The 22,481-nt window shown below is 40.3% G+C and overlaps 1 protein-coding gene across 1 annotated transcript in view; it reads right to left on the bottom strand.

Annotated features, from left to right (window-relative positions):
- Positions 1-7,092: 7,092 nt before the first annotated feature.
- The window catches only part of pdhx (pyruvate dehydrogenase complex component X), a 29,220-nt gene continuing 13,831 nt past the window's right edge, over positions 7,093-22,481 (bottom strand). The window contains exons 6-11 of the mRNA XM_020642708.3: positions 17,499-17,670; positions 16,986-17,133; positions 14,506-14,564; positions 12,842-13,000; positions 8,870-8,934; positions 7,093-7,994 (exon numbers count right to left, since the gene is read on the bottom strand). Coding sequence (XP_020498364.1) covers positions 7,739-7,994; positions 8,870-8,934; positions 12,842-13,000; positions 14,506-14,564; positions 16,986-17,133; positions 17,499-17,670 — 859 coding nt within the window. The 3' untranslated portion in view covers positions 7,093-7,738. The remainder of the gene's footprint in view (positions 7,995-8,869; positions 8,935-12,841; positions 13,001-14,505; positions 14,565-16,985; positions 17,134-17,498; positions 17,671-22,481) is intronic.

Here is a 22,481-nt window from a genome sequence, read left to right as displayed (position 1 = left end):
TCCCCTCGCCTCTGGACCCACCTCACACAGCCTCTCTTTCGCTCTTTCTCTCTTCTCTTCCTGCTTCTACAGTTTGAAATAGATTAGAAGAAGGTGAGCTGCTTCTGTCTCTGGCTGCTTATCCTCCCCTCCCTCTCTGTCTCCTGCTTTCCCTCCCTTTTCTTCTTGTCATGCTCCTGACAGCAACAGTTTCTGAGAGCCCATCTGGTCTTTTGTTCAGTCCCCCCTCCATTTTCAATTCATCTAATTTTTTTTTTCTCTTCATCTGTATTTCTTGGTTTTACCATCTGGACAAGGTCCCATGAATTTTACTGACCACTACCTCATCCTTGAGCATTATACATCCAAAACATTGTAAGCAACTTTGAAATATAGCAAAAGCTTCTCTTTGAGTAACATCGGATTTTACCTGCCTTAATCTCACATAGAACTATATGTACCCACACGGTTATGTAAATCACTTCCAATAACACCTTGGTAGGTAAGTATGGAACCATGCTGTAAAAAGAGCAACATCATTTTAAGCAGTATTTTCTTCTTCTATGATGAGAAACTTTCCTCTACTCTTACCTCAGGTTTAACATTTCACTTCTCAAGGTGATGGATGGAGTCATCTCAGGTTTTACCGAATCTTCCAACAGCATCTTGTGTTTGCATGCGATTGTGCAATACCACAAAATAACAGCTGTGATAAGAATGTGTGACGGCTGTCTAATTCTGCCTTTCTTTCCAACAAGCCATAAAGAGTGTCTAATGGCTGGGAATGGGCAGTACGAAGCAGTCATGGGGACAGAATTTAACTCTCTTTAGTTGCAGTTGTTTCACGTAAGAGCTAATACTCTACAGCATTTCAAGCTTATTTAGCCTGTTTAAGAAAAGGGCAATAAAAACTAACCTCATTGGTAAAACTCCATACAATGTGAACTCAGATTATGCTTGGAAGATGCTACTCAACCAACTATGCGTAGGCTTTGAAACACAGGAAGTGTAAATCAACAAGACTTAAGTTAGCCATGCTAACAGCAATTTAAGGCTTATGCTAACATCAACATGCTAAAACTTAAGAGCTACTATGCTTCTCTTTGCATACGGCTTATGTTTACTGTACCATGTTAGCATGCCAAAGTTTGTATTATAAAACTGAACATGAAGAAGGCTACAGTCTGATTTTTTTTTACAAGGAAAGAACCTTTAACTTTTGCACTAAAGAAAACAAATGAACTAACTACAAATCATTTCATGAATACAACTGCATCTATACAGATAAAATAAAATCACAGCAGTTTGTTAAATAGTCATTGAGATATTTTCAGTTTAGTTGAAGTAATAGTTGAAATATTTGATTGAACAACAGAGAGACTCTTCCATCATTTGAGCCATGGCTAAAAATACCCAAAGACAACTTCCATAAGATCCAAAAACACAATGCTTTTCACACACAATGATCTTTACATACATATGTAGGAAAAGGAAGCAGTTGACCTCACTGTGAAACAAGACGCTGAGGACAATAATAGGACTACTCCCAGTGGAACCAGCCCAATCTTAACTTCCTTTAGGCTTTACTGACCCTTTGTTTTTGGACAAATGGAAGATTTTTTGCAATAGGTCAAATGGTTTCACAATAGAAAACCCAGATGGTATAGCCTACAAATAAAGAACATATAATATTTATTTGGAGATTTTTTAGATTTGTATCAAAGAAGACATTATATATTTCACAGAGGTAGTTGTGTGACATAGATTTAGTAGTCACAGATTAAGTGATGAATTCACAACCACGCATGATTTACACAAGAAAAACAAGTTGAAACGGAAAACACAGCATCAGAATGATTCACACTTCTGATCCTTGAGATACAAGCCACTTCCTGTTTTAGCTGTTGCCATGGTGACACATCTGAAGCAATATAAACAAGCTTGTTTATAGCCTTCAAGGTTGTATTAACCTGTATTTTGTATTTTGTATTGTTTTGTATTTTTTCTGTAAACAATCAGCACATGACATGCACATCAATAATAAAGTTAAACTTACCTTGCCCTCTGTTGATAATATTTTATTTTATTTTATAATTAAGACTTGAATCAAAAGTAGTTTAAAATCAAATTAAAAACAAAAATCAAATTGGGGGCAGTGAAATTCCGAGTTAATAAGAAATCGAGTGTGAGACTGAAAGAAAGTTAAAGAGTCTCTAAATGATTATCCAGCAAGAGTTTTTTTCCTTCTCAGAACAATGTCTGTCCTAGTTTCTCTTCCTGGTGAGACAATATTGACCCCAAGACAACTCACGAACCAATAGTCTGGTCAATGTGTAACATTGTCTGTGATTGATGAAGCTCATTTTTAACAGCTGAATTATTTACCTAAAGTCCCATGGAGGCTGGCCTATTACAAGAGTAAACCGTAAACACTTGAGCAAGACAAACACTTGAGCAAGAAAAAATGCACAAATCCATCCAATCAAAACACAACTCTATCTTATATTGAAGCCCCGACTTTTCTATCTGTATTTTTATTCAAGTGTCAAGTGACTTGAAGAAAAGAAGTTACCCCAAACCACCCTCAATGAGTTAACAACCAAGGTGCAGGATTATTATCTGTGTCGTTACAGCAGCATAAAAAAGAAAACAGCTGTGTAATGGGTATGACTGAACCCTAAATTAAACATCAGACAGCTGAGTCAGCCGATATATCCAGAGAAAAAAAAGGTTTCCATTATGGTTACTCAGTGAGGACACACACATGCAACAGACGTCCTTGTGGCTGGTAATCCTTGTGGTATGGCAACCCCTCAGCATTCCTTTTTAGTCAGCGCGTCATTTCCCTCCGACCAGCACAGTCACTGGAATGTGACTAGAAGAGACTGCAAGATATCCTTATACGCTCAGAGGCGGATGAAAGCAGCCATCGCTGCCTAAACATCCAGTCAATACGAGTGTGTTTACAGATGTGGTGTGATGGTGACAACTTAATGGTTTTCAGTTGCTGGTGTTAAATGCCTTTGTGCAATAATGGATGGTGACAATGATAACATAAAGTTACCACACATTTCACTGTGTTTCGCCACAATAAGAAAAGGAAACATTTTTTAGACAAATGTCACTTCAATTTATGATTCCTGTGACGACTTTGTGTTAACTATTAACCCAGTTTTCTCTCTGTGCCGAAGGTTTTTAACTGTTGAGGGAGGTTGTCTGCAATACCTTTATTCATCCTAACTATGGGCAAAGACAACCAATACTTAATTTAAGAATGAACATCGTTTATTAAAAGAAGACAAAAAACATCTCTTTCTAGGACTGGTAATCACTAAGGCATAGGAAGATATGAGTACTTCACATGGGAGGACCTGCACCCAGAAATTGCGATGGCCAAGAGAAGAATAAAAATGAGCTTGCAAATGCTTTTGACCAGGATGTAGCTAGCGCCAGTAAAGACTCAACCAATACCCACCTGTCTGATTTGAACCAATGTGAATCTATATGTACACATGATGTGGTTGAGTCGAAATTCTATGAACCAGAACCAAAAAAATAGTAGTAGTTTCTGTGGGCATGTGTGATTGGAGTTTTCATTAATATTTGACAGATCTGCCTAAAACCTGGGATGTTTCAGCCTGAGTGAGCTATCCCGGCATCAAGGGAGCATGACTGGAGTGCTTCAAAAAGCCGGGCTTTGTGCAATGAAAACAACGAAAGGCCTCGTTTGAGTTTGGGTGCTGGGACTGCCGAGCTGGCGTGTTTGGACAGTGAGTGTCATAGAGTGCTGTATAGAGCCATCAGGAATGCCCTGTGTCATCCCTGAGCTAGGTCCTATACTCTCAGTCAGCTAGATGATGAAACACCTGTAACATGTAACTTCACAGGTGAAATATGCAGATGCCATGCAGTTTCTGGTTGATCAACATGTGCTTCCTCTCAGAACACTGAAACAGGAAGCCGTCAGTTGAGCCCTAAAGGAAGCATTTTAAGGGAAACAACATCATGGTTTTGACTAATGAGAAGGAAGTGTGAGTATGAGATGTTATGTCATGGCAGTCTGCATTCCAGTTTTTTTATAAGCTTCAAGCTTTAACAAGGAGGGATCAGCTTGTTTTAAGTTACAGGGTACTGCCAACTTTTCTACTTTAAGGGCATTGACATTAAGTTTCTCCTTCTCAGTAATAACATGGTGGAATTGATAGTTAAAAAAAAAAAGACTGATGAAATATCAAAGGTGACTGAATGGTGGAGTGCTGGTGGAGAGGGGAAAAGAGGAGACCAGAGGAAATCCTGCCAACAATGGTTGTACAAACTTGAGCGTGAGATAATGTGGATGAGAGCAAGCCTCTCACCAATCCTGATGATCATTCACAAAACCAGTTCACACATAGAACTATCTGTCTCCCTCTGTACGAGACCAGACAAAATGAGACAGCGAGGGATCCTGAGGCTGCGTTATCAAATTTAAATAGAAGATTACTGGATGATTCAACTACCGTGTTCGTTTTGAAATCTGACAAATTAATCAAAAAATCTTCCACAAATATTTTATTTTCAATAATGGAGGTTTTATGTCAGCAATTCCTTAGCCCTTCCAACTCTTCCCTGCTTGACACATTGTTACATAATTACTGAGATTATTAAACATCAATGAATATAAAAAAAGGGAATAACAAAGGGCGGGGTGCACCTCAAACCACCACCCTGTTTTTATCTGATCAAGATCTGTTTCTAGCTCTTTATTAGGTGTATAAAAAGAAACCTCAGACATGGACTTCAGTCACTGAGTCTGCCTCTGCTGTTTAGAAAAACACCTTCATGAGACGCCGGATATGAAGGACATCCAAATATCAGCACAATAGAATTGCACACTCGCCCACTTTGGTCTCCATAGCAACTGCCTCCATCACCCTGCGCCGTGCTGTGTGTCCGTGAGTCTGACCTACACACCAGCCCGAGCCCAAGTTCTGTCTTCAAGACCCTGCGCACAGTTCATCAAAAGCAAATCTGATGCCTTATGTCTGGCGACGCTCTTATCCAGCCGTTACACATAACAAGATTGCTGGGCGGAGATTGGCGGCCGGCAGGCGTAAATGTCAGACTGTGACAGGAGAGCCAAGGAAATGTCAGTGTGTGTTTTGGTGCATTTGCAGAGCTGATATTTGGAAGGGCATTGTTCAACTGCTCTGCTTAACTTCTCCATTTCAGCAAAATGAGGTGCAGCAGGTCTAGTTTAATAAAGGAACATGATTTCACCATCTAAGCATAGGGAACAAACCAGGAGGCATATTTGAAGAGAAAAGGCACCAACAGCAACAATAGTGTTTTTCAGCATACATATAAGGTCTGAAGGATTTTGCACAGCCTTATTAGGGGAGGGCTAAGGTGGTACAAGAACATGAGAGAACCTAGGAACAATTCTAAGAAAACTGAAACTGCATTTTGAGCACTTGAACACTGATTTCCTGTCAAAGTGCAGACCTGCCATCTGATCTAAAGGTGCTAAAAAGCAGACAATGCTTACCCAAAGTGTAAATACACTCATTTGCACTAACGTCCTGTCAATTTTTGTTCTTTCATTTTTAAATGCAGCTGGGCGGCTGTGGCTCATTTGGTAGAGTCGTCACCCCTCCACCAGAAGGTCAAGGGTTCAATCCCAAGCTGAGCAACATGTCCGATGTGTCCTTGGGTAAGACACTTTGCATTGCTCCCGTTACTTCAGTGGCAGTGTATGAATGGATTAGTGTTGTACTTACTCTCTGATGAATGTCACTTTGGATAAATGCATCTGCTGAGTGAATTGTAAAATGTGCTTTGATGGCAGCTCAAACATTGGTTTTGCCATCTTAAGCAGTTTCATTTTCAGCATTGGCCCTGACCTCTGGTGGATCCATGAAGTGAATGTATCTCTTCCTAGCAGCTGGTGAGCTAGTGCTCACAGATAAAGACTCAGCAGTTGGATTAATAGCACGGCTCACCGAGCAATAACACAATTATATTCAATAAGGAGGAGATAAGGGGAAGAGAGGGATAAGACTGGCTGAGAGCAGAAGATGTCAGATGGTGGAATTAGGCTCCAATGTTATTTAAAAATACAAAACAAGATAAAAGTGATGAAAAACTAATGTGTACAGTGATATTTCACCAACAAACATAATGACAAAAACTGCAAATGAACATCCCTGACTCCTGCCCACATTGTTGTTTGGTGATTATGACTCAAGCTTCAATGTTAAAGGACACCGTTTTGTTCTCCCCTTCCTCACTTTTTATTTGAATGTACCTTCTATCACTACGGCAACCAGCCCTGTGGAAGGTGTGTGTGTCTGCGAATGGCTAGCTGAACAGTGAGCATACTGTAGGAAACAGCTGGGCTGTGCCAATTGCCTGTACCCTCCTCCCCATGTCTCCCTCCTTAATGCAAAACGCACACATCTCTATGTGACACCACAGCAACCAGTGAACAAAATGTCCTTGCGCCTCAGTCAGTTTAAAGTGTTTAAGAGAGTGAAGAGATGCAGTAAAAACAGGAGAGTTGGGGGGAAAAGGCAGTTAGTAAAGTAACTGTCTCAGGGAATTTTTTATTACAGCCCTATCTCTAGTAGCATGAAATATGATCGCACTTTCTCTACCTGGATTTTTACTCCACTCACCTTTGTTCGTTTACATTCTGAATAAACATGTAAAAAACTACAATGTAGTCATGTTGTAAAATAGACACACAAGCTGGAGTCAAGAAAAAGACAGAGATCATGACTTGCTCATTTCAGTCACTTCATCTGTTGAAAACAAAACAAACAAAAAAATAAAACGAACCCAGCTTATGCAAATCTGGGATAAGCCTTGTCTGACTGGTGCTGATACATATGTAAACAGCTGTGCTGCCCACGCTAACAGCAAAGATAAACATCTGCCAGCAGAGGCTGACCTGTATACTCAGCCCAGCAAATTATCCTAATTGGCCTCCATGAGCAAATTCATCATGTAATCTCATTAGGTTCTAATTAAATAGAAAATACACACACACAGAAATATATCTAAAGTTTCCCTTGTAGCTGGGTAACATGAGGAATGGAGGTGAAATGTGTTTTAATGGACGGCACAGACGAGTCAAGGTTGAACAATGTGTTTTATTGGCATCTAAGGAAACCAAAAACTAAACAATTTTATTGTACGTTGTACACACATGGACTTGAAGAAACGGCTTTCAGCGATGTCAAAGCTGTTTGAAATAAGTTAAAACATATTAACATGAACATTGTTATACTTTTGGAAGTGGTCTGAACTCCGGTCGTCTTAGAAGTAACTGCAATAGAGCTGATGATCAGTAATAAATATCTCAGACCAATGAACATAGGTTTTAAAGTTCATAGTGACTTTGAGCAGATGCACAGGGAATTAAAAATAGAACCTGAACTAGAGTAACCACTTTATATATACAACATCAGGGAGACATTACAGGATTTGAGATGCTCCATTATCTTGGTAATATTTGGCAGCACTGCTCGACTCTGCCATCAGCAGAAGGCCAGTGTAACACCACCATCACAAATCCTGGTGATTATGTGAAGAGAGCCACAACAGAAGTTTATACTATGTACAAGCCTTCATCCAAGCACGGACAGGAATCCATTTTTTAAATATCTTTCTGGTTGTGAAATCACACTCCAGACTTTATCATGACGGTTTTATTTTTATTTTTATTTTTTTAGTCATTATCTTCTCTTACATATAACAATCTTAATTCTTTCGTTTTTCAGGCTAGGGCCATGCGTTGTGGTTTTTCTAAGTTCGCGCGGAATTTATCAAGAAACCGCGAGGCTAACTCGTCATCGACCAGCCGTCCGTCACTGGAAAGTGTAACTGTCATTAGCTGCAGGGTGCGCAGGGTCTGGTCCTCCTCGCACAGTCGAAGCTCAGACCTGGAGGTCCCGACGGCGAGGATACACGCCTGAGGGGGGTTGATTACGGCGCTGAAGCCGCTGATACCAAACATCCCGAGGTTAGATATACTGCCAGAGAGAGTAATAGAGAGAAGAGGGAGGAAGGGAAGAAATGGAGGAGAGGTTGCACATAAATACATGATAAGCAGGGGAAAAACATGCATAAAAATCAACTAAGCAGACCTAATGATGGTACTACACCAGCGTCTTAGCACAAAAACCTTATCTCAAAGAGCGAGTGCATTACAAATGAGAAGGTGAAATAGGCTCAGAAATGTCATTGGCCAAGAACATTGTATGTTACAAATAGAAAGCACGGCAGCTTCAGCCTCCAAATGTCTCCCTAAATGTGGTGAACAGTGAACAAGACCGACCCGAGGGCAGGTTCCTGTTTGCCTTAATGAGAAATGTAGCTCAGGGGGATGGCGATACAGATAGAGGGAGGGTGTACACATATATATATCCTCAGGAGGACAGAGAGGGTTACATCTCCATAGGAATTCATCGCTCCTGCCTGACACACAAACCCCATTTATGTCTAAATGACACCATTAATTCTAATGAGCTGAAGAGCCTCGCTCCCACTTTTCTGCAATTGATGGCACGGTAACTGATGGCACTTGTCGCCCCGGACCACGTTCAGTTCAGGCCCTCGTGAGATGTAGAATAATGCATAATGTATTGAATATCTGCCAAACCGGATTTCAGTCATAGTGGCGGAAATGTACGATGGCTATCTGATTGCTGAGCCACAAAGGAAGTTGTGAGATAGAATCAAGTGCAATGAAAGCACCAGTGTTTCCACATAGATTAAAATCAGCACACTGAACTGAGAAAATGGACAGTTTATATTGAGAAAATAAGAAGAATGTTGAGTTTGGTGTTATTATGCCTCTTTTATAGGCTTTTTCGACTATAACTAAATAATGACATCTCATGTTTACCTAAATGAGCCTCCCTGGTACTCCTCAGGTAGAAGTTTCCCATCCCGGGCCTTCTGGGCCAGTGCCTATGGAAATATGAAATATAAAAAGTGAAATATAAACAGTGCTGAAAAAAAGGAAAACAAGACATGTTTAATAGAGGACAAACTTGTCTCTGACATGTCCATGGGAAAGAAAGGCATTAATAAAAAAACAGCACAATACTTTACAGTTACACGGTTGAGTTCAGTTCGGTACGTTATACATTCATTGATGTTTCCACTGTCAAAAATTGGGAATGGTACCAAAATAACCGATCCGTACCGTTCTACTTTTTTGGTTCTGGCGGGGTGCCAAGCGTACCGAACCAACCCTAAAGGGTGGAGCTAGACACACTGCAGTCCGTTGATTGTTCAAATTAAATTTCACTCCCCTTAGTAAAGGACAAACACAAAATGCACCATGGTTAAATGTCCTGTAGATTTAGAGAGTTTTTTTAAGGCTGCCCCATGGACAACCTCAGAGATGCAGACCTTCCTCGATCTTTGTTTACTGTTTCTTGTTCTTTTTTTTTATTTATTGGCTGTCTCCACTATGTCGGGGTGTGATTTAGTGACGTGTTAGGGTACAGTTGGCTATGTAAACTCAAGCAAGATCAGGCTTTACCGTACCAAACTGCACCAAAACCAAACCTAACCGCTTGGTGGAAACGGGGCAGTGGGCATGCATGTTTTTCACCACAGTATTTTAGTCATTAGGCATGCTAACATATGCTGGTTAGCACAACAAAGAAAATACTTATGTGGTTTGATGATAAGTTTAGCTGAGTTCTAGTTTCTGAGAAAATGTTATTTGGATCTCAGGGTGGTAGATGTCAGAAGATCGTCATTGTACTCTTATCTTATCATATCTGCAAAATATGGTGGTCAAACCAGAGACAGACTATTCATTTATACTATCACAAGCAGCTCAAAAAGTATAAAGACTTGATGATCATAACTTCCGAGTACACATAAGCACCACTTAATCTGATAACAGCTTCCATGCTAATGATCAGCTCAGCCCCGGTAACCAATCTTGTCTATCCTGAAAAGTCAACTAGCCACAACAGACTTCAGAACAATTCTTCACAAGAGCTAAAAGCCTCTAAGTCCCAGTTTTATATCACTCACACCTTCTGGTAAGAGGCCACAGGGGCCAATTCTATAATATCATGTTCTAAAAAATGATTAAATGTCCGATAGCGAGCACTGAGATAAATGGAAACTATCAGACTGTGCATTGCCAAAATGAAGAAAGGGAATTGCCAACAACCCAGAGGGGAGGATGAGACATCTGGCGGGGAAAACTAACACATTATTGCAGACAGGTTCATTGAATTCATGTTCAATCAGAGCTTGAATGAGAGCGACACCATTGGAGGAAACACAAGCTAACTGTCAATAAAGACAGAAGTATGTTGGTATCATGTCTGCTGTTAGAATATGTGCATGGACAGCATCCACTAGACCTTCAATGGAGTATCACTGTGACACAGATCAAGTATGCTCCTTTTAATCTGTATAAGCTATAAAATAAAGAGTGGAATACTATTAAAAAGATATTGTTAAATGGCAATGCATCTTTTTTTTTTTTTTTTTAAAGCTTTTCCTGCTAGATGAGCACGATGTCTTTATTCAACCTGAGCTTCATTTAAATGGAAACGCTCTCAAAGGTTAATGCAGGGACACAGCCAACACAGAAAGTGGAGAGATGACTCACAGGATCACGAAACACAGTGGGACATGGTGGGCACATTAGAGGTAAGCGCTTTCAGTATAAAGCAGTCTCATGAACCACTCCATCACATCAACAGCCAGCGGCAACCTCTCTTGGCTTCAATCTAACCACATGTTGATTTTAATTTGACAATAATAAGGACTTGCAAATGTGGATTTAACTCAAGGCAGCAGCATGACTACACTGAAGTCAGTGGGTAGGAAGGCACCTTTTGAAGGCTTAAGTGGACTGCTTACAGTGCCAATGTTTCATAGAGCTGCTGCTGCGGTGTGCATGTGTTATAGTGTGGTGGGGATTTATTCTGCAGTGGTTGTGCAGAGGCACGACTATGTTACTTTACCAACCTTTCAAAAATACCGCAGGAGAGGAAAGATAATTTAACTTTCAGACTACACCTGCAGATACTTTCACTTGTGAATTTTGGCTTGTCAAAGTTAGCTGCAGTCATGGCACTCAATACTAACGTGTATTCACATCAAACTACCACATCATTCTGAATACATATCACAGGACACGGACAATGACACCAAAACCAAAATATGCATTTAACGACATTTAACGTTACTAAATTGAAAAACACTGCCACAGTGTAAAACTATTTTTGATGTTCTCATAGAAATATATTCCAAAAGATTACTGTGTAAAAACTACAACTATGTAAAAAAGGATTGATGTTGAGTGAGAGGAAACAGATAACAAAATAAACAAAAATGAAAGAGTTTAAACAAAAAACAGAAACATCAAACAAGGTTAGATTACATAATGGTGTTTGACAGTCTGTACTGAATTTACTGTAATTTATGTAACTTGGCCCAAACTCTTTACACAACATGGTAGAACAATTGCTCTGGGTTTTCTTAACATGTGGCAGACATTCCACAGGAGTCATCTTATTATTTAAGGATCCACTACCTTTAATGCCTTTTATTGTTTGAGTACCACATAAAAGCTGTTTGCTGTTCTTTCTATAAATACAAATAGAAATACATTTACGTTTAGTACCGTTATACATGTTAACCACTCAGGTGATTGTGTGAAAAATAAATCAACGTGTACATTTAATTTTTTACAAATTCTTCATGAAGAATTGACAACAGCATTTTGAAGCAACACATCATTCCCATCAGCACTTCAGCATCATGTTCAGTCACAGTTTGGCTAACATTTACAGTAAAGCACGGGTGTGCAAAAGAACAAACAGACCACACCTCACAACACTTACTGTATGTGCAGGAGCAACCACATCTAATACAAGATCTGTGCGCACCAATTGTGCCATTACGGCTTTGTCATAAATGCTGCAATCAGAAGAAAATGATTCTAAAAACTAAATTACTCACCCATTTTCTCCCTCCCTCTCTCACCTAAGCACACCGACAATCACAGGCAACTTGTTTCATATATAATCACTGCTGTTGTTAGGTTAAAACAGACACTGTGACTTCTACCACTTTCCTATTATCTAATATAACAGCTGCACCAACCTTACTCATTTCTCTTCCAATGTTGTTGGTAATAGCTGTTAATCAGTCTTTGTATCTTGGATGATATGACAGGACTAAAAATAAGCTCGAACATTTAGGTAAATTACACCTGAGTCACATTATGATCAGTTAACTATCTGTTTGCACAACACGTCTTACTTTCATGAAAAAAGGGTCATTAAGACCAATCATCATGTTTATTTCTGTACATTCATATGAGATGTATGATTACATGTCTGTCCCCATCTGCTGACAGTGATTCGGACAAATAGCCGGCCATTGTTGCCATGTTCTCCATCTGTGGCCAGTTACAGCTGAGACCTGCAACATGACAACCCAAAAAGGAAACTATCCCAAATACAATCAGCCAGCTACAGTCCTATCAAGCATGTTTGAAAAAAAAAAAAACAGCTACATCTACTCTATCTGATCTGATGCACAGGGGAAAAGAAGCTCCTTTGTATGTGATAAAGTCAGAGCCAGAATGTGAGGACATCTGTAAATACGCCCACAGTGTTAGTGTTCCCATACAGCTGGGTTGAGTTCAGGTCTCCAGTCCCTTTTTTCAGGTACAAATCAACAGCATGTCTTCACCTGACGTGACACACTGAAGGTACCTATAGCTCAGAGTCATAATGTTCCATGGCAAAGAAAGCATGACAATAATGCACACTCGAGAACTCTCAGGATAAGTAAACCATGAGATCAAACTTTAAAACATTCCTCCTACCTTTGCATTAGCTGAGATCTCCTGGACTCCTTTGTTCGCAGCATCCTTGATTATGGGGGTGATGAGGCCTTTGTCTGTGGCCACTGCGATTGAAATATGGATTGAATCAAGCGCCCGGGGTCCATCCCCAGACCAGGTCACGTTCACTTCTGGCATCTCCTATGGTAAAAAGTCAGAGGTCAGGTCATGTTATAACAGATACTAACGGATGAATAATCTTGAAGAACAAAGAAACACAAACGTTTGACTTGCTTTGGTAACGCACTGCCTTGCAATGTTAAGCAAATCAAAATGTGATACTATACAATAACATTTCATTTCTTTAATATGTGCTGGAGCATGCACATAAATCAATTATGAAGGCAGGACATGTTAGAAACTCCTGAATCAATTAAGTGCCTAATGATTACAATGCATACATAATCAGAGAATTTGATATGGACGCGTCAAAAATATAATTATTTTCCACCATACGTTTAACAACACAATATTTATGTTGAGTAAGGAACAGAAACATTTCATCTACCTACAGCAGCCACATTCTGATGTTCTCAGGTCATGTCAGGGTAAAATATTGCTGCTCTTGCCAATTTTCAGACGGTACAGTATTATACAATAAATAATTTGTGCAATCCAAGGCCAATCTAAAGAGGTACTTTGGCTGTGTGAGAATGTGTACATTGAAAGAAAAAAGTATCTTGACTGTGACAGAGACATGCTTATCTCTGGCATTAACAACTCACATTTACTGGGACATTTTTGTTCCACATTCCTCACATGTACTGTGACACAGGTTTCTCAGCTGCTGGCTCTCATGTAGCAGTGTTTCATACATGTCTTAACGCAGTATGTATGATGTCATGTTGCGCTCCCATGATGTCTGGAACATGTTAACACGTACAGCCAAAACATATAGTGCGGCAGATAAAGATTTACATTTAATAAAGATAAATGTTGTCCTTATCATATGCTGCTGACACAGTCTGGGCTAGAATAACTCAATTACCAGAGGACTGGCTGTTTTTTTTTTCCACATCTATTGCACTCCATACATTTCTCAAAGCTTGCTCAATGTGTACCTTTCTAAATGGCATTCATAAAAAAAGAAAAACAAGTATGTGTCTGCATTTCCTGAAGAGTGCTAATGGAGATGGTTGGTTTATGAAATTCAAAAAAAATGTCCATCAACAGAGAATATCGTTTGTTCTAATAATGGCCCTTGATGGCGGCTCAGTTGGTAGAGTTGGTCGTCGTTGGGGGTTTGATGCCCAGCTCCTGCAGCCAGATGTCCGATGTGTCCTTGGGCAAGAAACTAAACCAAAGTTGCCACCGCTGCTTCGGCCGTGGTGTATAAATGTGTATGACTGGAATTAGCGAATACTGATGGACACCTTACATAGCAGCCTCTGCCATCAGTGGGTGTTACGGTATGAATGGGTAGGTATGAGCTGAGGTGTATAAGCGCTTTGAGTAGTCAGAAGACCAGAAAATAAATATACAAGCTCAATTACATTACATTTACAAAAGAAAAATGGTGAATTTGGTGGCAAGATAATTTTACCTTGTTACCAACTTATAGTACGGACTACAGATTTCTGTGTGTCTGCAGGTTTTTTAAGAATTTATAACAGAGCAGTCAAACAAAGATTCTGAGGAATACTTACTTTCAGTGTAACAGCAGCCGCCTTGATAACGAAATCATTAACAGACACTTTGATTTGTTCTGAAAAGACAAAGAGGAAACAGTCTGTGAGCCCAATCAAGCTCTAATAACAATCAACACAACAGGTTTCTGCTTATTGCTCTGAAAAAGGCTTGAAAACCCTTTTCACACATACAGAAATCTCCTGAAAAACTCTGGAGATTTGGCTACCCGGAGGGGATTTAGGCTATGTGTGAACACAAACAGCCACATTTTTCGCACAGACTTTACCCGGAGTTTATCCGGCCAGACCCCTAGTGTTTTATCCGCAGAATATCCGAGTGAGCTGATGTCTGAACGCGTCAGCATATACTCCAGAGATTTTCAATTTGGGCCAATGGGACCCGAGTGATGTTTATATAGTGACTGACTAAAGTGCCTGCACGCGACCACTACGACCTCCGTGCATGTAATTAAACGGCTGCATTCTGTTTTCTGTTCGTCAGTATGTTGTTCTCCACTCTTTTGTGGATGTTGTCATTCCATTTGACTACACAGCATTGATATAAAGGCAAATATTGTCATTATAGCATCCTATAGCGGACTCTGTTGCTACGGCTGTTACAGCCGCGTTGTTTATTTACGTCACGTCTTACCTCTAGAAATCCCCCGCGACCCCTCCCCTCTGACAGGGAAAGTCCCCCGCTGTGAGGAGCATATGTGAACAGCTAGGTCGGGAGAATCTCCGGAGAAGTCCTCCTGTAAATATCTAGATATTATCTGGAGTGCATATGTGAAAACGGCTTAAGATAGCTGGATAGTTGTTTAGACTTGGCCCTATATAGGTCATTTTAATGTACAAGTGGGAAGAATAAGTGATACGATACATTCTTTCAGTTAGAGGGAAAAAAAGACAACAAAAAAAGACCTAGAGTCCAGCTGGTCAGAATCAGTCTCTGCATATAGACTCAGTCAAAAGCATTTGCTCTGCTCCCAGCTCTGTGTCAGATACCAGGGGACCCGGAGGGCTGGGCATCGCTGCCAACTTTAACCAGCGTCGGCCCGTTTAGTGCAGCACCAGACGGTTATGAATGCTGCGAGAGGCATGATTAACGTGCTAACCGTGAAATCGCACTGCTCCTGAACAAAGAGGCCCCGCAAAAACAACCGGGGGAGAGAGAATCCCTCAATACACACACAAGCTCGCTAATAGGTTTGGAATGGCCGTCCCATTTCCTCCGCCACAGAGACAGGACCCAGAGAGATTTGCAGCTCGTTTGACAGCTAGGCAAAGTTACTGCTAAATAAAGCCAACCATCAGATAGTGTGTTGAACCAAAACCATGTTGAACTATGTTTCAAAAATAGAAAGCGTCAATACTATATCAACATGAAAACAGTCTTAAGTAAGCACCGCTTACATTTTAGGGATGCATTACAGGCCGCCATTAAAAACAGCTTCTTTCTTGGCCCTAAGTAGCAATCTGTTGAAAAATGACTGTTGTGACACGTGGACATAGTTCCCTTTCTCTGCTTGTGGTATAAAACAACCTTCACCAGACATATCCTGAGGGGGTTTCACAAGCAGCTGTGGTTAGCTGTATAACAGTTGCTAGGGAAGTGTGAGGCTGAAAATGTTTCTGTCCAAACACGAGGAAGAGCCCGCTTGTACTGTACAGTATTTATCAGTCAACACTTGAGTACAGTGCCTTCCTTAGTGATTCAATAAAGACGACTGAAAGACTAAGTTCTTTTCATCTAGCTCACACATGGCCTTTTCTTAAAAGGGTCAACGCTTTTCATCATGATTTTGTCTTATTACTGTCATTTATTACGCAAGGTGCATCAAAGGTCAAGCACTCTTAACTGATCCATTTGAAACATTTGGAACCAGAGATAATTGATTACTCCAGTAGAGTGCTTCACACTCCTGTGAGCACAAAAACGGATACTTCAATGAAACCTCAACGTTATTATATATAAAAAAAAAAAAAAACATGTCAACCAAAGTTTGAGACAGAAGATTAAATATTTAGCCCTTTGAACTAGAGTGATGATTTCAAGCGAGCCAATGCAGCCATCCCATAAGACTTGAATGCCACATGTTTGACCACTGTTGGTGTCTTATCAAGATGTGATCAGACTTGTATTAGTGGTGCGAAGAAACCAGAGCTGATCAGTGTCAGATGTTGACGTTTCTAAGATCCCATCCGGTAATCGGCTTCTGGGTCTGATTCGATTTATGTTGCATTTAGGTACCCGTTTACAACCTGTCAACTCCCACCAAACCAGAGAAAACATGTACCATAGCATCTTCAATGCAAAAAAAGACTGTCCTCTTTGTCAAACCAGCAGTCATGTGAAAACCCTGAAATCGACATTGTCACAGAAAAGTTCCCTCCAAATGTAACTGTCAGACATTCAGACATGTTGGAATGAAAAGATTAGTGCTAATGCATACACTCTCAACACTAGTTTTCTATTATTATTATTTTTTTTATACCTTTGGCCAAGTCTTTGCGGAGGTGCATGACAGCAGCCATGTCACAGTCAACCGAGGCGTACGCATGGGGGATGGTGGTCTTCGATTGCGTTAGTCTTTGAGCAATCACACGGCGGACATTTGTGGCTGGGATCTCTGTGAAGGTTCCCTAAGGGGGGGAATAAAAAAAGAAGGGAAGTAAGTCATTATAAAAGGAGAAAGAGAAGTTTGGAGATGATCAAGGGGAACAACAACTTGTGATAAACGTAAGCAGCCATCACTCATTGGGGGAATTCTTTGAGCTGATCACATTTGTGTAGTTTATTTATTTATAGATCCTGATGTTTGACGTCAGTGCTCACATTTAGCAGAAAGACCTACTGAGAAAAGTAAAATGACTCATTCACAAACCATAAGTGGGAAGATAGGCTGATTGTTTCTTAATACATTTTCACCACTACCAAAGAACACTGCGGTATGTGGGGTTGTTCCTATGAGCATGTATGAGTGTGAAACAGTGTTAGGAGTACTCACTGGTACTCCTGGTTTCCCTGGTACAGAAAGAGGAGGTATGTTGGGTCTGCTGCCGGGGGGCGGAGGGGGTGCTGCCGAGGCAGGGACTGGACTCGGGGGAGGCGGGGCAGCTTCGGCTGTTGTTATTGTTGTTTTGGCAGCAGGAGACATCTTCAGGAGATTCAACGCATCTCTGTAATAGTAACAAGAAAAAAATGGTATAAAATCATTTAAACATTTTAGACCACAATATGTATATAATCATTTCATTTGAATGTCATCATGTTTTCATTCCATAAAAAGGCTGTCCAGAAACCAAAATATAAGTGATGACATGTCTGCATTGGTGAGGATCATTACAAAAGGAATTCAAGCTCCACTTTTTATGGTTCTTTACGTACGTCTAAGATGGAATAGTGATCATTTCCATTTCAGATGACAGGGTGAGGAGAACTGATGTGGTTAGAAATAATTGGGCAACAAGCTGTAAAAACAACTGAACCGATATGGCATGCAACACAACCACAGATTGAAACACACTGGAACTACAGTTCAGGAGGTCAGAGTGTGTTTCATTCATGATGGTGAGAAATGTTTACGCTCAAAAATGTACAAGAACAAATGCTACTCAGCTTACTCAGAAGAAATACACTGCAGACTGTAAACCTGCCGTCTTGTCAAACTTATTTGGGTCCATATTTTCTGAATCATTCATGCAAAACTGGCTTATGTAGTCAGATAAACTATGCTATTTCAAGGGAAACTTGTATCCTTCTATTTGTCTTCATTTTCTCAAATTACTCATGATGGCCTTATTTTAACATTAAAAAAAACCTTTTTTCCCTTCTTCATTAAAAGTGCAGTCCTTTATTTATTTTTTTGCTTTGACCATTATATATGAATTTACAAGAGTAGAAAACAAACACTGGCACAGCTCATGACAACAATGATTCATTATTCACCCGTTAGCTCCCACTTGGCCAGCCAGTTTTGTCTGGATTTTATTTGTGCCATGCTCCTAGGGAGAGGTAACTTTCGATGATTCTCCAGAGGATTGGCGTCATGAGAATCATTTGCTAGTCACAAACAAACCCCGGCAGGGTAAGGCCGGGGCAGGATCAGGTGTCAGCTGCAGCTTATTCAAAACCTTGGTTTTTATTAACCTTCCCTCTGGCATGGACTTCCTTCATTTTCAGACAGCATCTATTCCTGAGGCTAAACAATAAGATATCATAGACTCATTGCTGTTTTTGGTATGGATGCAATAGTGTTAATCCTTGCATGGTTAAAAGACATATTTACATGTCTGATGGAGGTGAATTTTCCACTTACAGATCATCTAACGTCAAATTGAGGGGTTCTGTTTACCTCAGGCTTACAGTAGACCGCACAATGATTTGCCCTGGATTTTTGTTTTTTTTCACCCATCAATTTTAGTCGTAGCAGTGAAAGAGATGGGAGGGGCAGGTATCAGGTGTTCCTGCTTGAAGCTCTCTGGTTCCAGCTCAATGCACAGGGGTCCAACAACTCACACACATCCAGTCTTTTGTCTGGACCAGCTGCCTCTGACCTCACCGTGTAGCCGAGAACTGTCTGGGCCCCCCAGCTATTCTCTCCTCTCAGAGCTGCATCTTTTTTTTTTTTTTCCCCCTCTAGCACAAGCTCCTTCCTTTCTCTGCCTGATAGGGGTATTTGTTTGTGGTGGGACTGAGGCAACTTGGAAATCCCCCAGATAACCTGAGAGGACTATATTAATATGTATCTCATGATATCAGACCACCACATAACAAACAGAAAGTGCAGCATAGCCGTATAAGTACAGAACATGCCAATAAAATATGAATAGAAGTAACAAAATAGAAAAGAGAACATATTAGACTTTGTTTTTTTAATACTGGGTGTGTCTGAATGTGTCCTATAGCCTCAGTGAGAGTGCATTAAGAAAATCAAAAGGAAGTCAAGAAGAGACTACAGTGGGCATTTGGCAATTACACCATAGATACCTTTTGTGTAGCTGGCCATGTGCTATTCACACCAACCATTTACAGCCCAACTGACAACCAAAGCAAAGAAGCCTCTGAAAGACTGAGAATCAGTGAGCAGAATATTAAAAAGGGATCGTGGCAGCTAACACACACACACACACACACACACACACACACACAGGAAATGAGCAACGAATGTACACACATGAATTCACTCTGCCTTCTACTGCCACCTAGGATAAAATGGAGTATGAGAGCTGCATGCCTTCTGGATCGAGAGTAAAAACAAATATCAGGCAATTTAAACAACACATAAGGTCTGAAATGGAGACCAATTATAAAATGCTCTTGTTTGACTGGTCATTTCTTTAAAAAAAACACTGAAAAGAGATGCTGAGTTAAGTTAAATGAAGAGAAGCTCCTAGCATCCAAAGTGAGTACACCTGCAACACATGTAGGTTAAAAAAAAAAGACAAGAGGAAGTTGAAACTTGCAGATCAAGTTTGCAATGAAATGTTGCAACAAAAAGCTGTTCTTCAGAAACTACAGAGGAAGTCACAAAAAAGTGAGAATAATTTAGGGAAGTAACCTGGCATACAGTACAGGCTGGAGTTGACATACTATCCCAGAGCAGTGACATCTTTTAAAACACAGCTTTATTAGTCTTTACCATTATGTTGTTCAATCTTCCACATGCTGTACGTGTTTAAACATGTTGGCTGTGTCATGTTTTACAGGAGAAACTCTTATCATTGAATACTTGTATTGGTGAAGGTCACTCATGTCATTATAAAACTCTCTCTGGGCCTGACCTCTGCGCCTTTCCACCACTTTTTTTTGCCACAGTTGTGCCTTTCATTCGCTATGAAGCAGGAAATTAAATATGAATCAATGTCACACAACTTGGATACTTGATTACTTAATATTTATATAAAAGCCAGTCTGCATAAATGAACGCGCTTGTGTTATTGCGTGTTTACTGCTTTAACTCATTCTTTACACATATCATGGTGTTTAAAAGTCATCCTCTCCACTTAAATGGCAGCATTTCCCTTTTTTATCACACAAGGTCCGATAATAAAAGCAAACAGTGGTTTACTGACGTTAAAACCAAGTAAACGGTTACTTTACTTATTGGTTAATGTTGCTTTTTATGACAACAATAAAGAAGATTAAAGTAGCAATATAGATGTGTGTTTCTTTGTAAACAATCTCTAATTAAACCTCGATGACGATTATGCAACACGCTATGATCTCACTCCTAGGTTGCGTGACCTCTGTTATTCATGCCCTCTATAGAGGGGCCTCAGTGGAGTAGAACTTAGAATGGGAGGGGTACATTTCCCTGGTTTCAGTCTTATCTGATGTGCCACAGGACAAAGGAAGGGAAAAAGGGTCTATCCTGGCCTCTCATAAGAGCTAAGCCCATATGTAGCTATAATGTCCAGGGAGATTTGGTTCCCAACAAGAACAGAAGTGCTATGTCACAAACTACTTACAACCCCGATACCATGGTAACAGTAATTCTGTGAACAAGGTAACTACCAATTAGCCTCTCAGTATGTCCAAAACATATGTAAACATAAGAGTGATAAACTCAGACTGTTAATATCAATGGGCGAAGCTTGAGTGACGTCAGCCATCTGTTACGGCAGGGGGCTCCTGAGGCTCATCGATAGCAGCCGCCATGCTGGAGATGCGGTCTCCTAACTTTCCTTACTGTTGCCTAACTTTCAGTCAACCTATTGACAGGCTGAGAGCTGGAGATGGAGATGGAGCTGAAGCAGGATATAAGCCTCTTGACAAAGCGATACACCGCGCCCACCTGTCAATCAGGTTCAGGTTACTTTATTTGTACCCGTAGGTAAATTTGATTGCAGCGAGAGTCACTTACTACAACACAGACAAAACATAAAACATGCAGAGTGCAATTCATGTCAGCCACACGCCTAACTATGGATACTTGTATCAATCATAAAATCCAAACAGATGAGTTATAAAAAAAAAAATTAACCCCCTGTACAGTTATTGCTCATGATGACAATAGCTAATCAAACCTATTTCCTTTTTTGTACCAGGCTGTAAACATGTTTAGTTATGCTGTAAAAACAGCTTTTTTTGCCAGTCATGTGTATGTGACTTCCGGTGTTCCTGGAGCCAGCTTCAAGCAGACAGTCGGATTTTGCACTTCCGCATTGACTTCCTTTTTTAAGACCGGAGGTTGCTGCTTTGATAAACTGAGGGGGAGATAACACCACCATGTCTATAACAACCAGCTGTAGCGCTTATGTTACAAAATCACACTGATTGTTTACTTGATGTTAAATAACATTTAACTTACTCTAAAGTTAATGTAGTCTTGGCTTTCATATAAAGAAACATCAAAGATTGTTTTTTTATTTTTAATTTGATTGGAACTTCCAAAAAAATCAGATTTTTATGCAGGATGATATCTGCATTTATAAATTCAACATCTATAAGTATAACATTTGTGAAAACCAAAAAGAAAGAGGGAGAGAGAGAGGGATAGAGAGAGAGAGGGAGAGAGAGAGAGAGAGAGAGAGAAAAAGGAACACACTGTCCATTACCAAGCAAGGTAGCACCTTAAAAGTGAAGCTTTGTGTAGCTCTTGTTGGCAGTGGGCTTGGCCAGCAAAGTGTTTTGGATAAGAACATCATTTGATTCACTTTGCAAAGATGCAAAGCGTTTCTTTTCCCCCTAACCTTCCCTGCGTCAGGAGTCTTTCAAATCTGGTAGAACCTTCCTCTGCTTTCTTCAGCATCCTTTCTGCAGACCTGCCGGGCTAATTAGTTAGTCTAGGTGTCAGCGAGTGAATTGGCAAGCTGAGTCGGACGCAGGAGAGGTAACCGAGCTATCAAACTGCCACACTGACAAAACAAAACATAAGGGTGCAATTAAAACTGCCTTGCTAATTAAACATTGTTTAAACTTCAAAACCCAGAAATCATGTTGACAACCCTGCAGCATAGAGCATGCTCGTGTGTATTAACCCTGACAA

Source organism: Labrus bergylta, chromosome 7 (genome assembly GCF_963930695.1).
Source record: "Labrus bergylta chromosome 7, fLabBer1.1, whole genome shotgun sequence".
Taxonomy (NCBI): Eukaryota; Metazoa; Chordata; class Actinopteri; order Labriformes; family Labridae; genus Labrus; species Labrus bergylta.
Note: the sequence above shows the minus strand (reverse complement) of the source record. Positions and strands in the feature narration are given on the sequence as shown.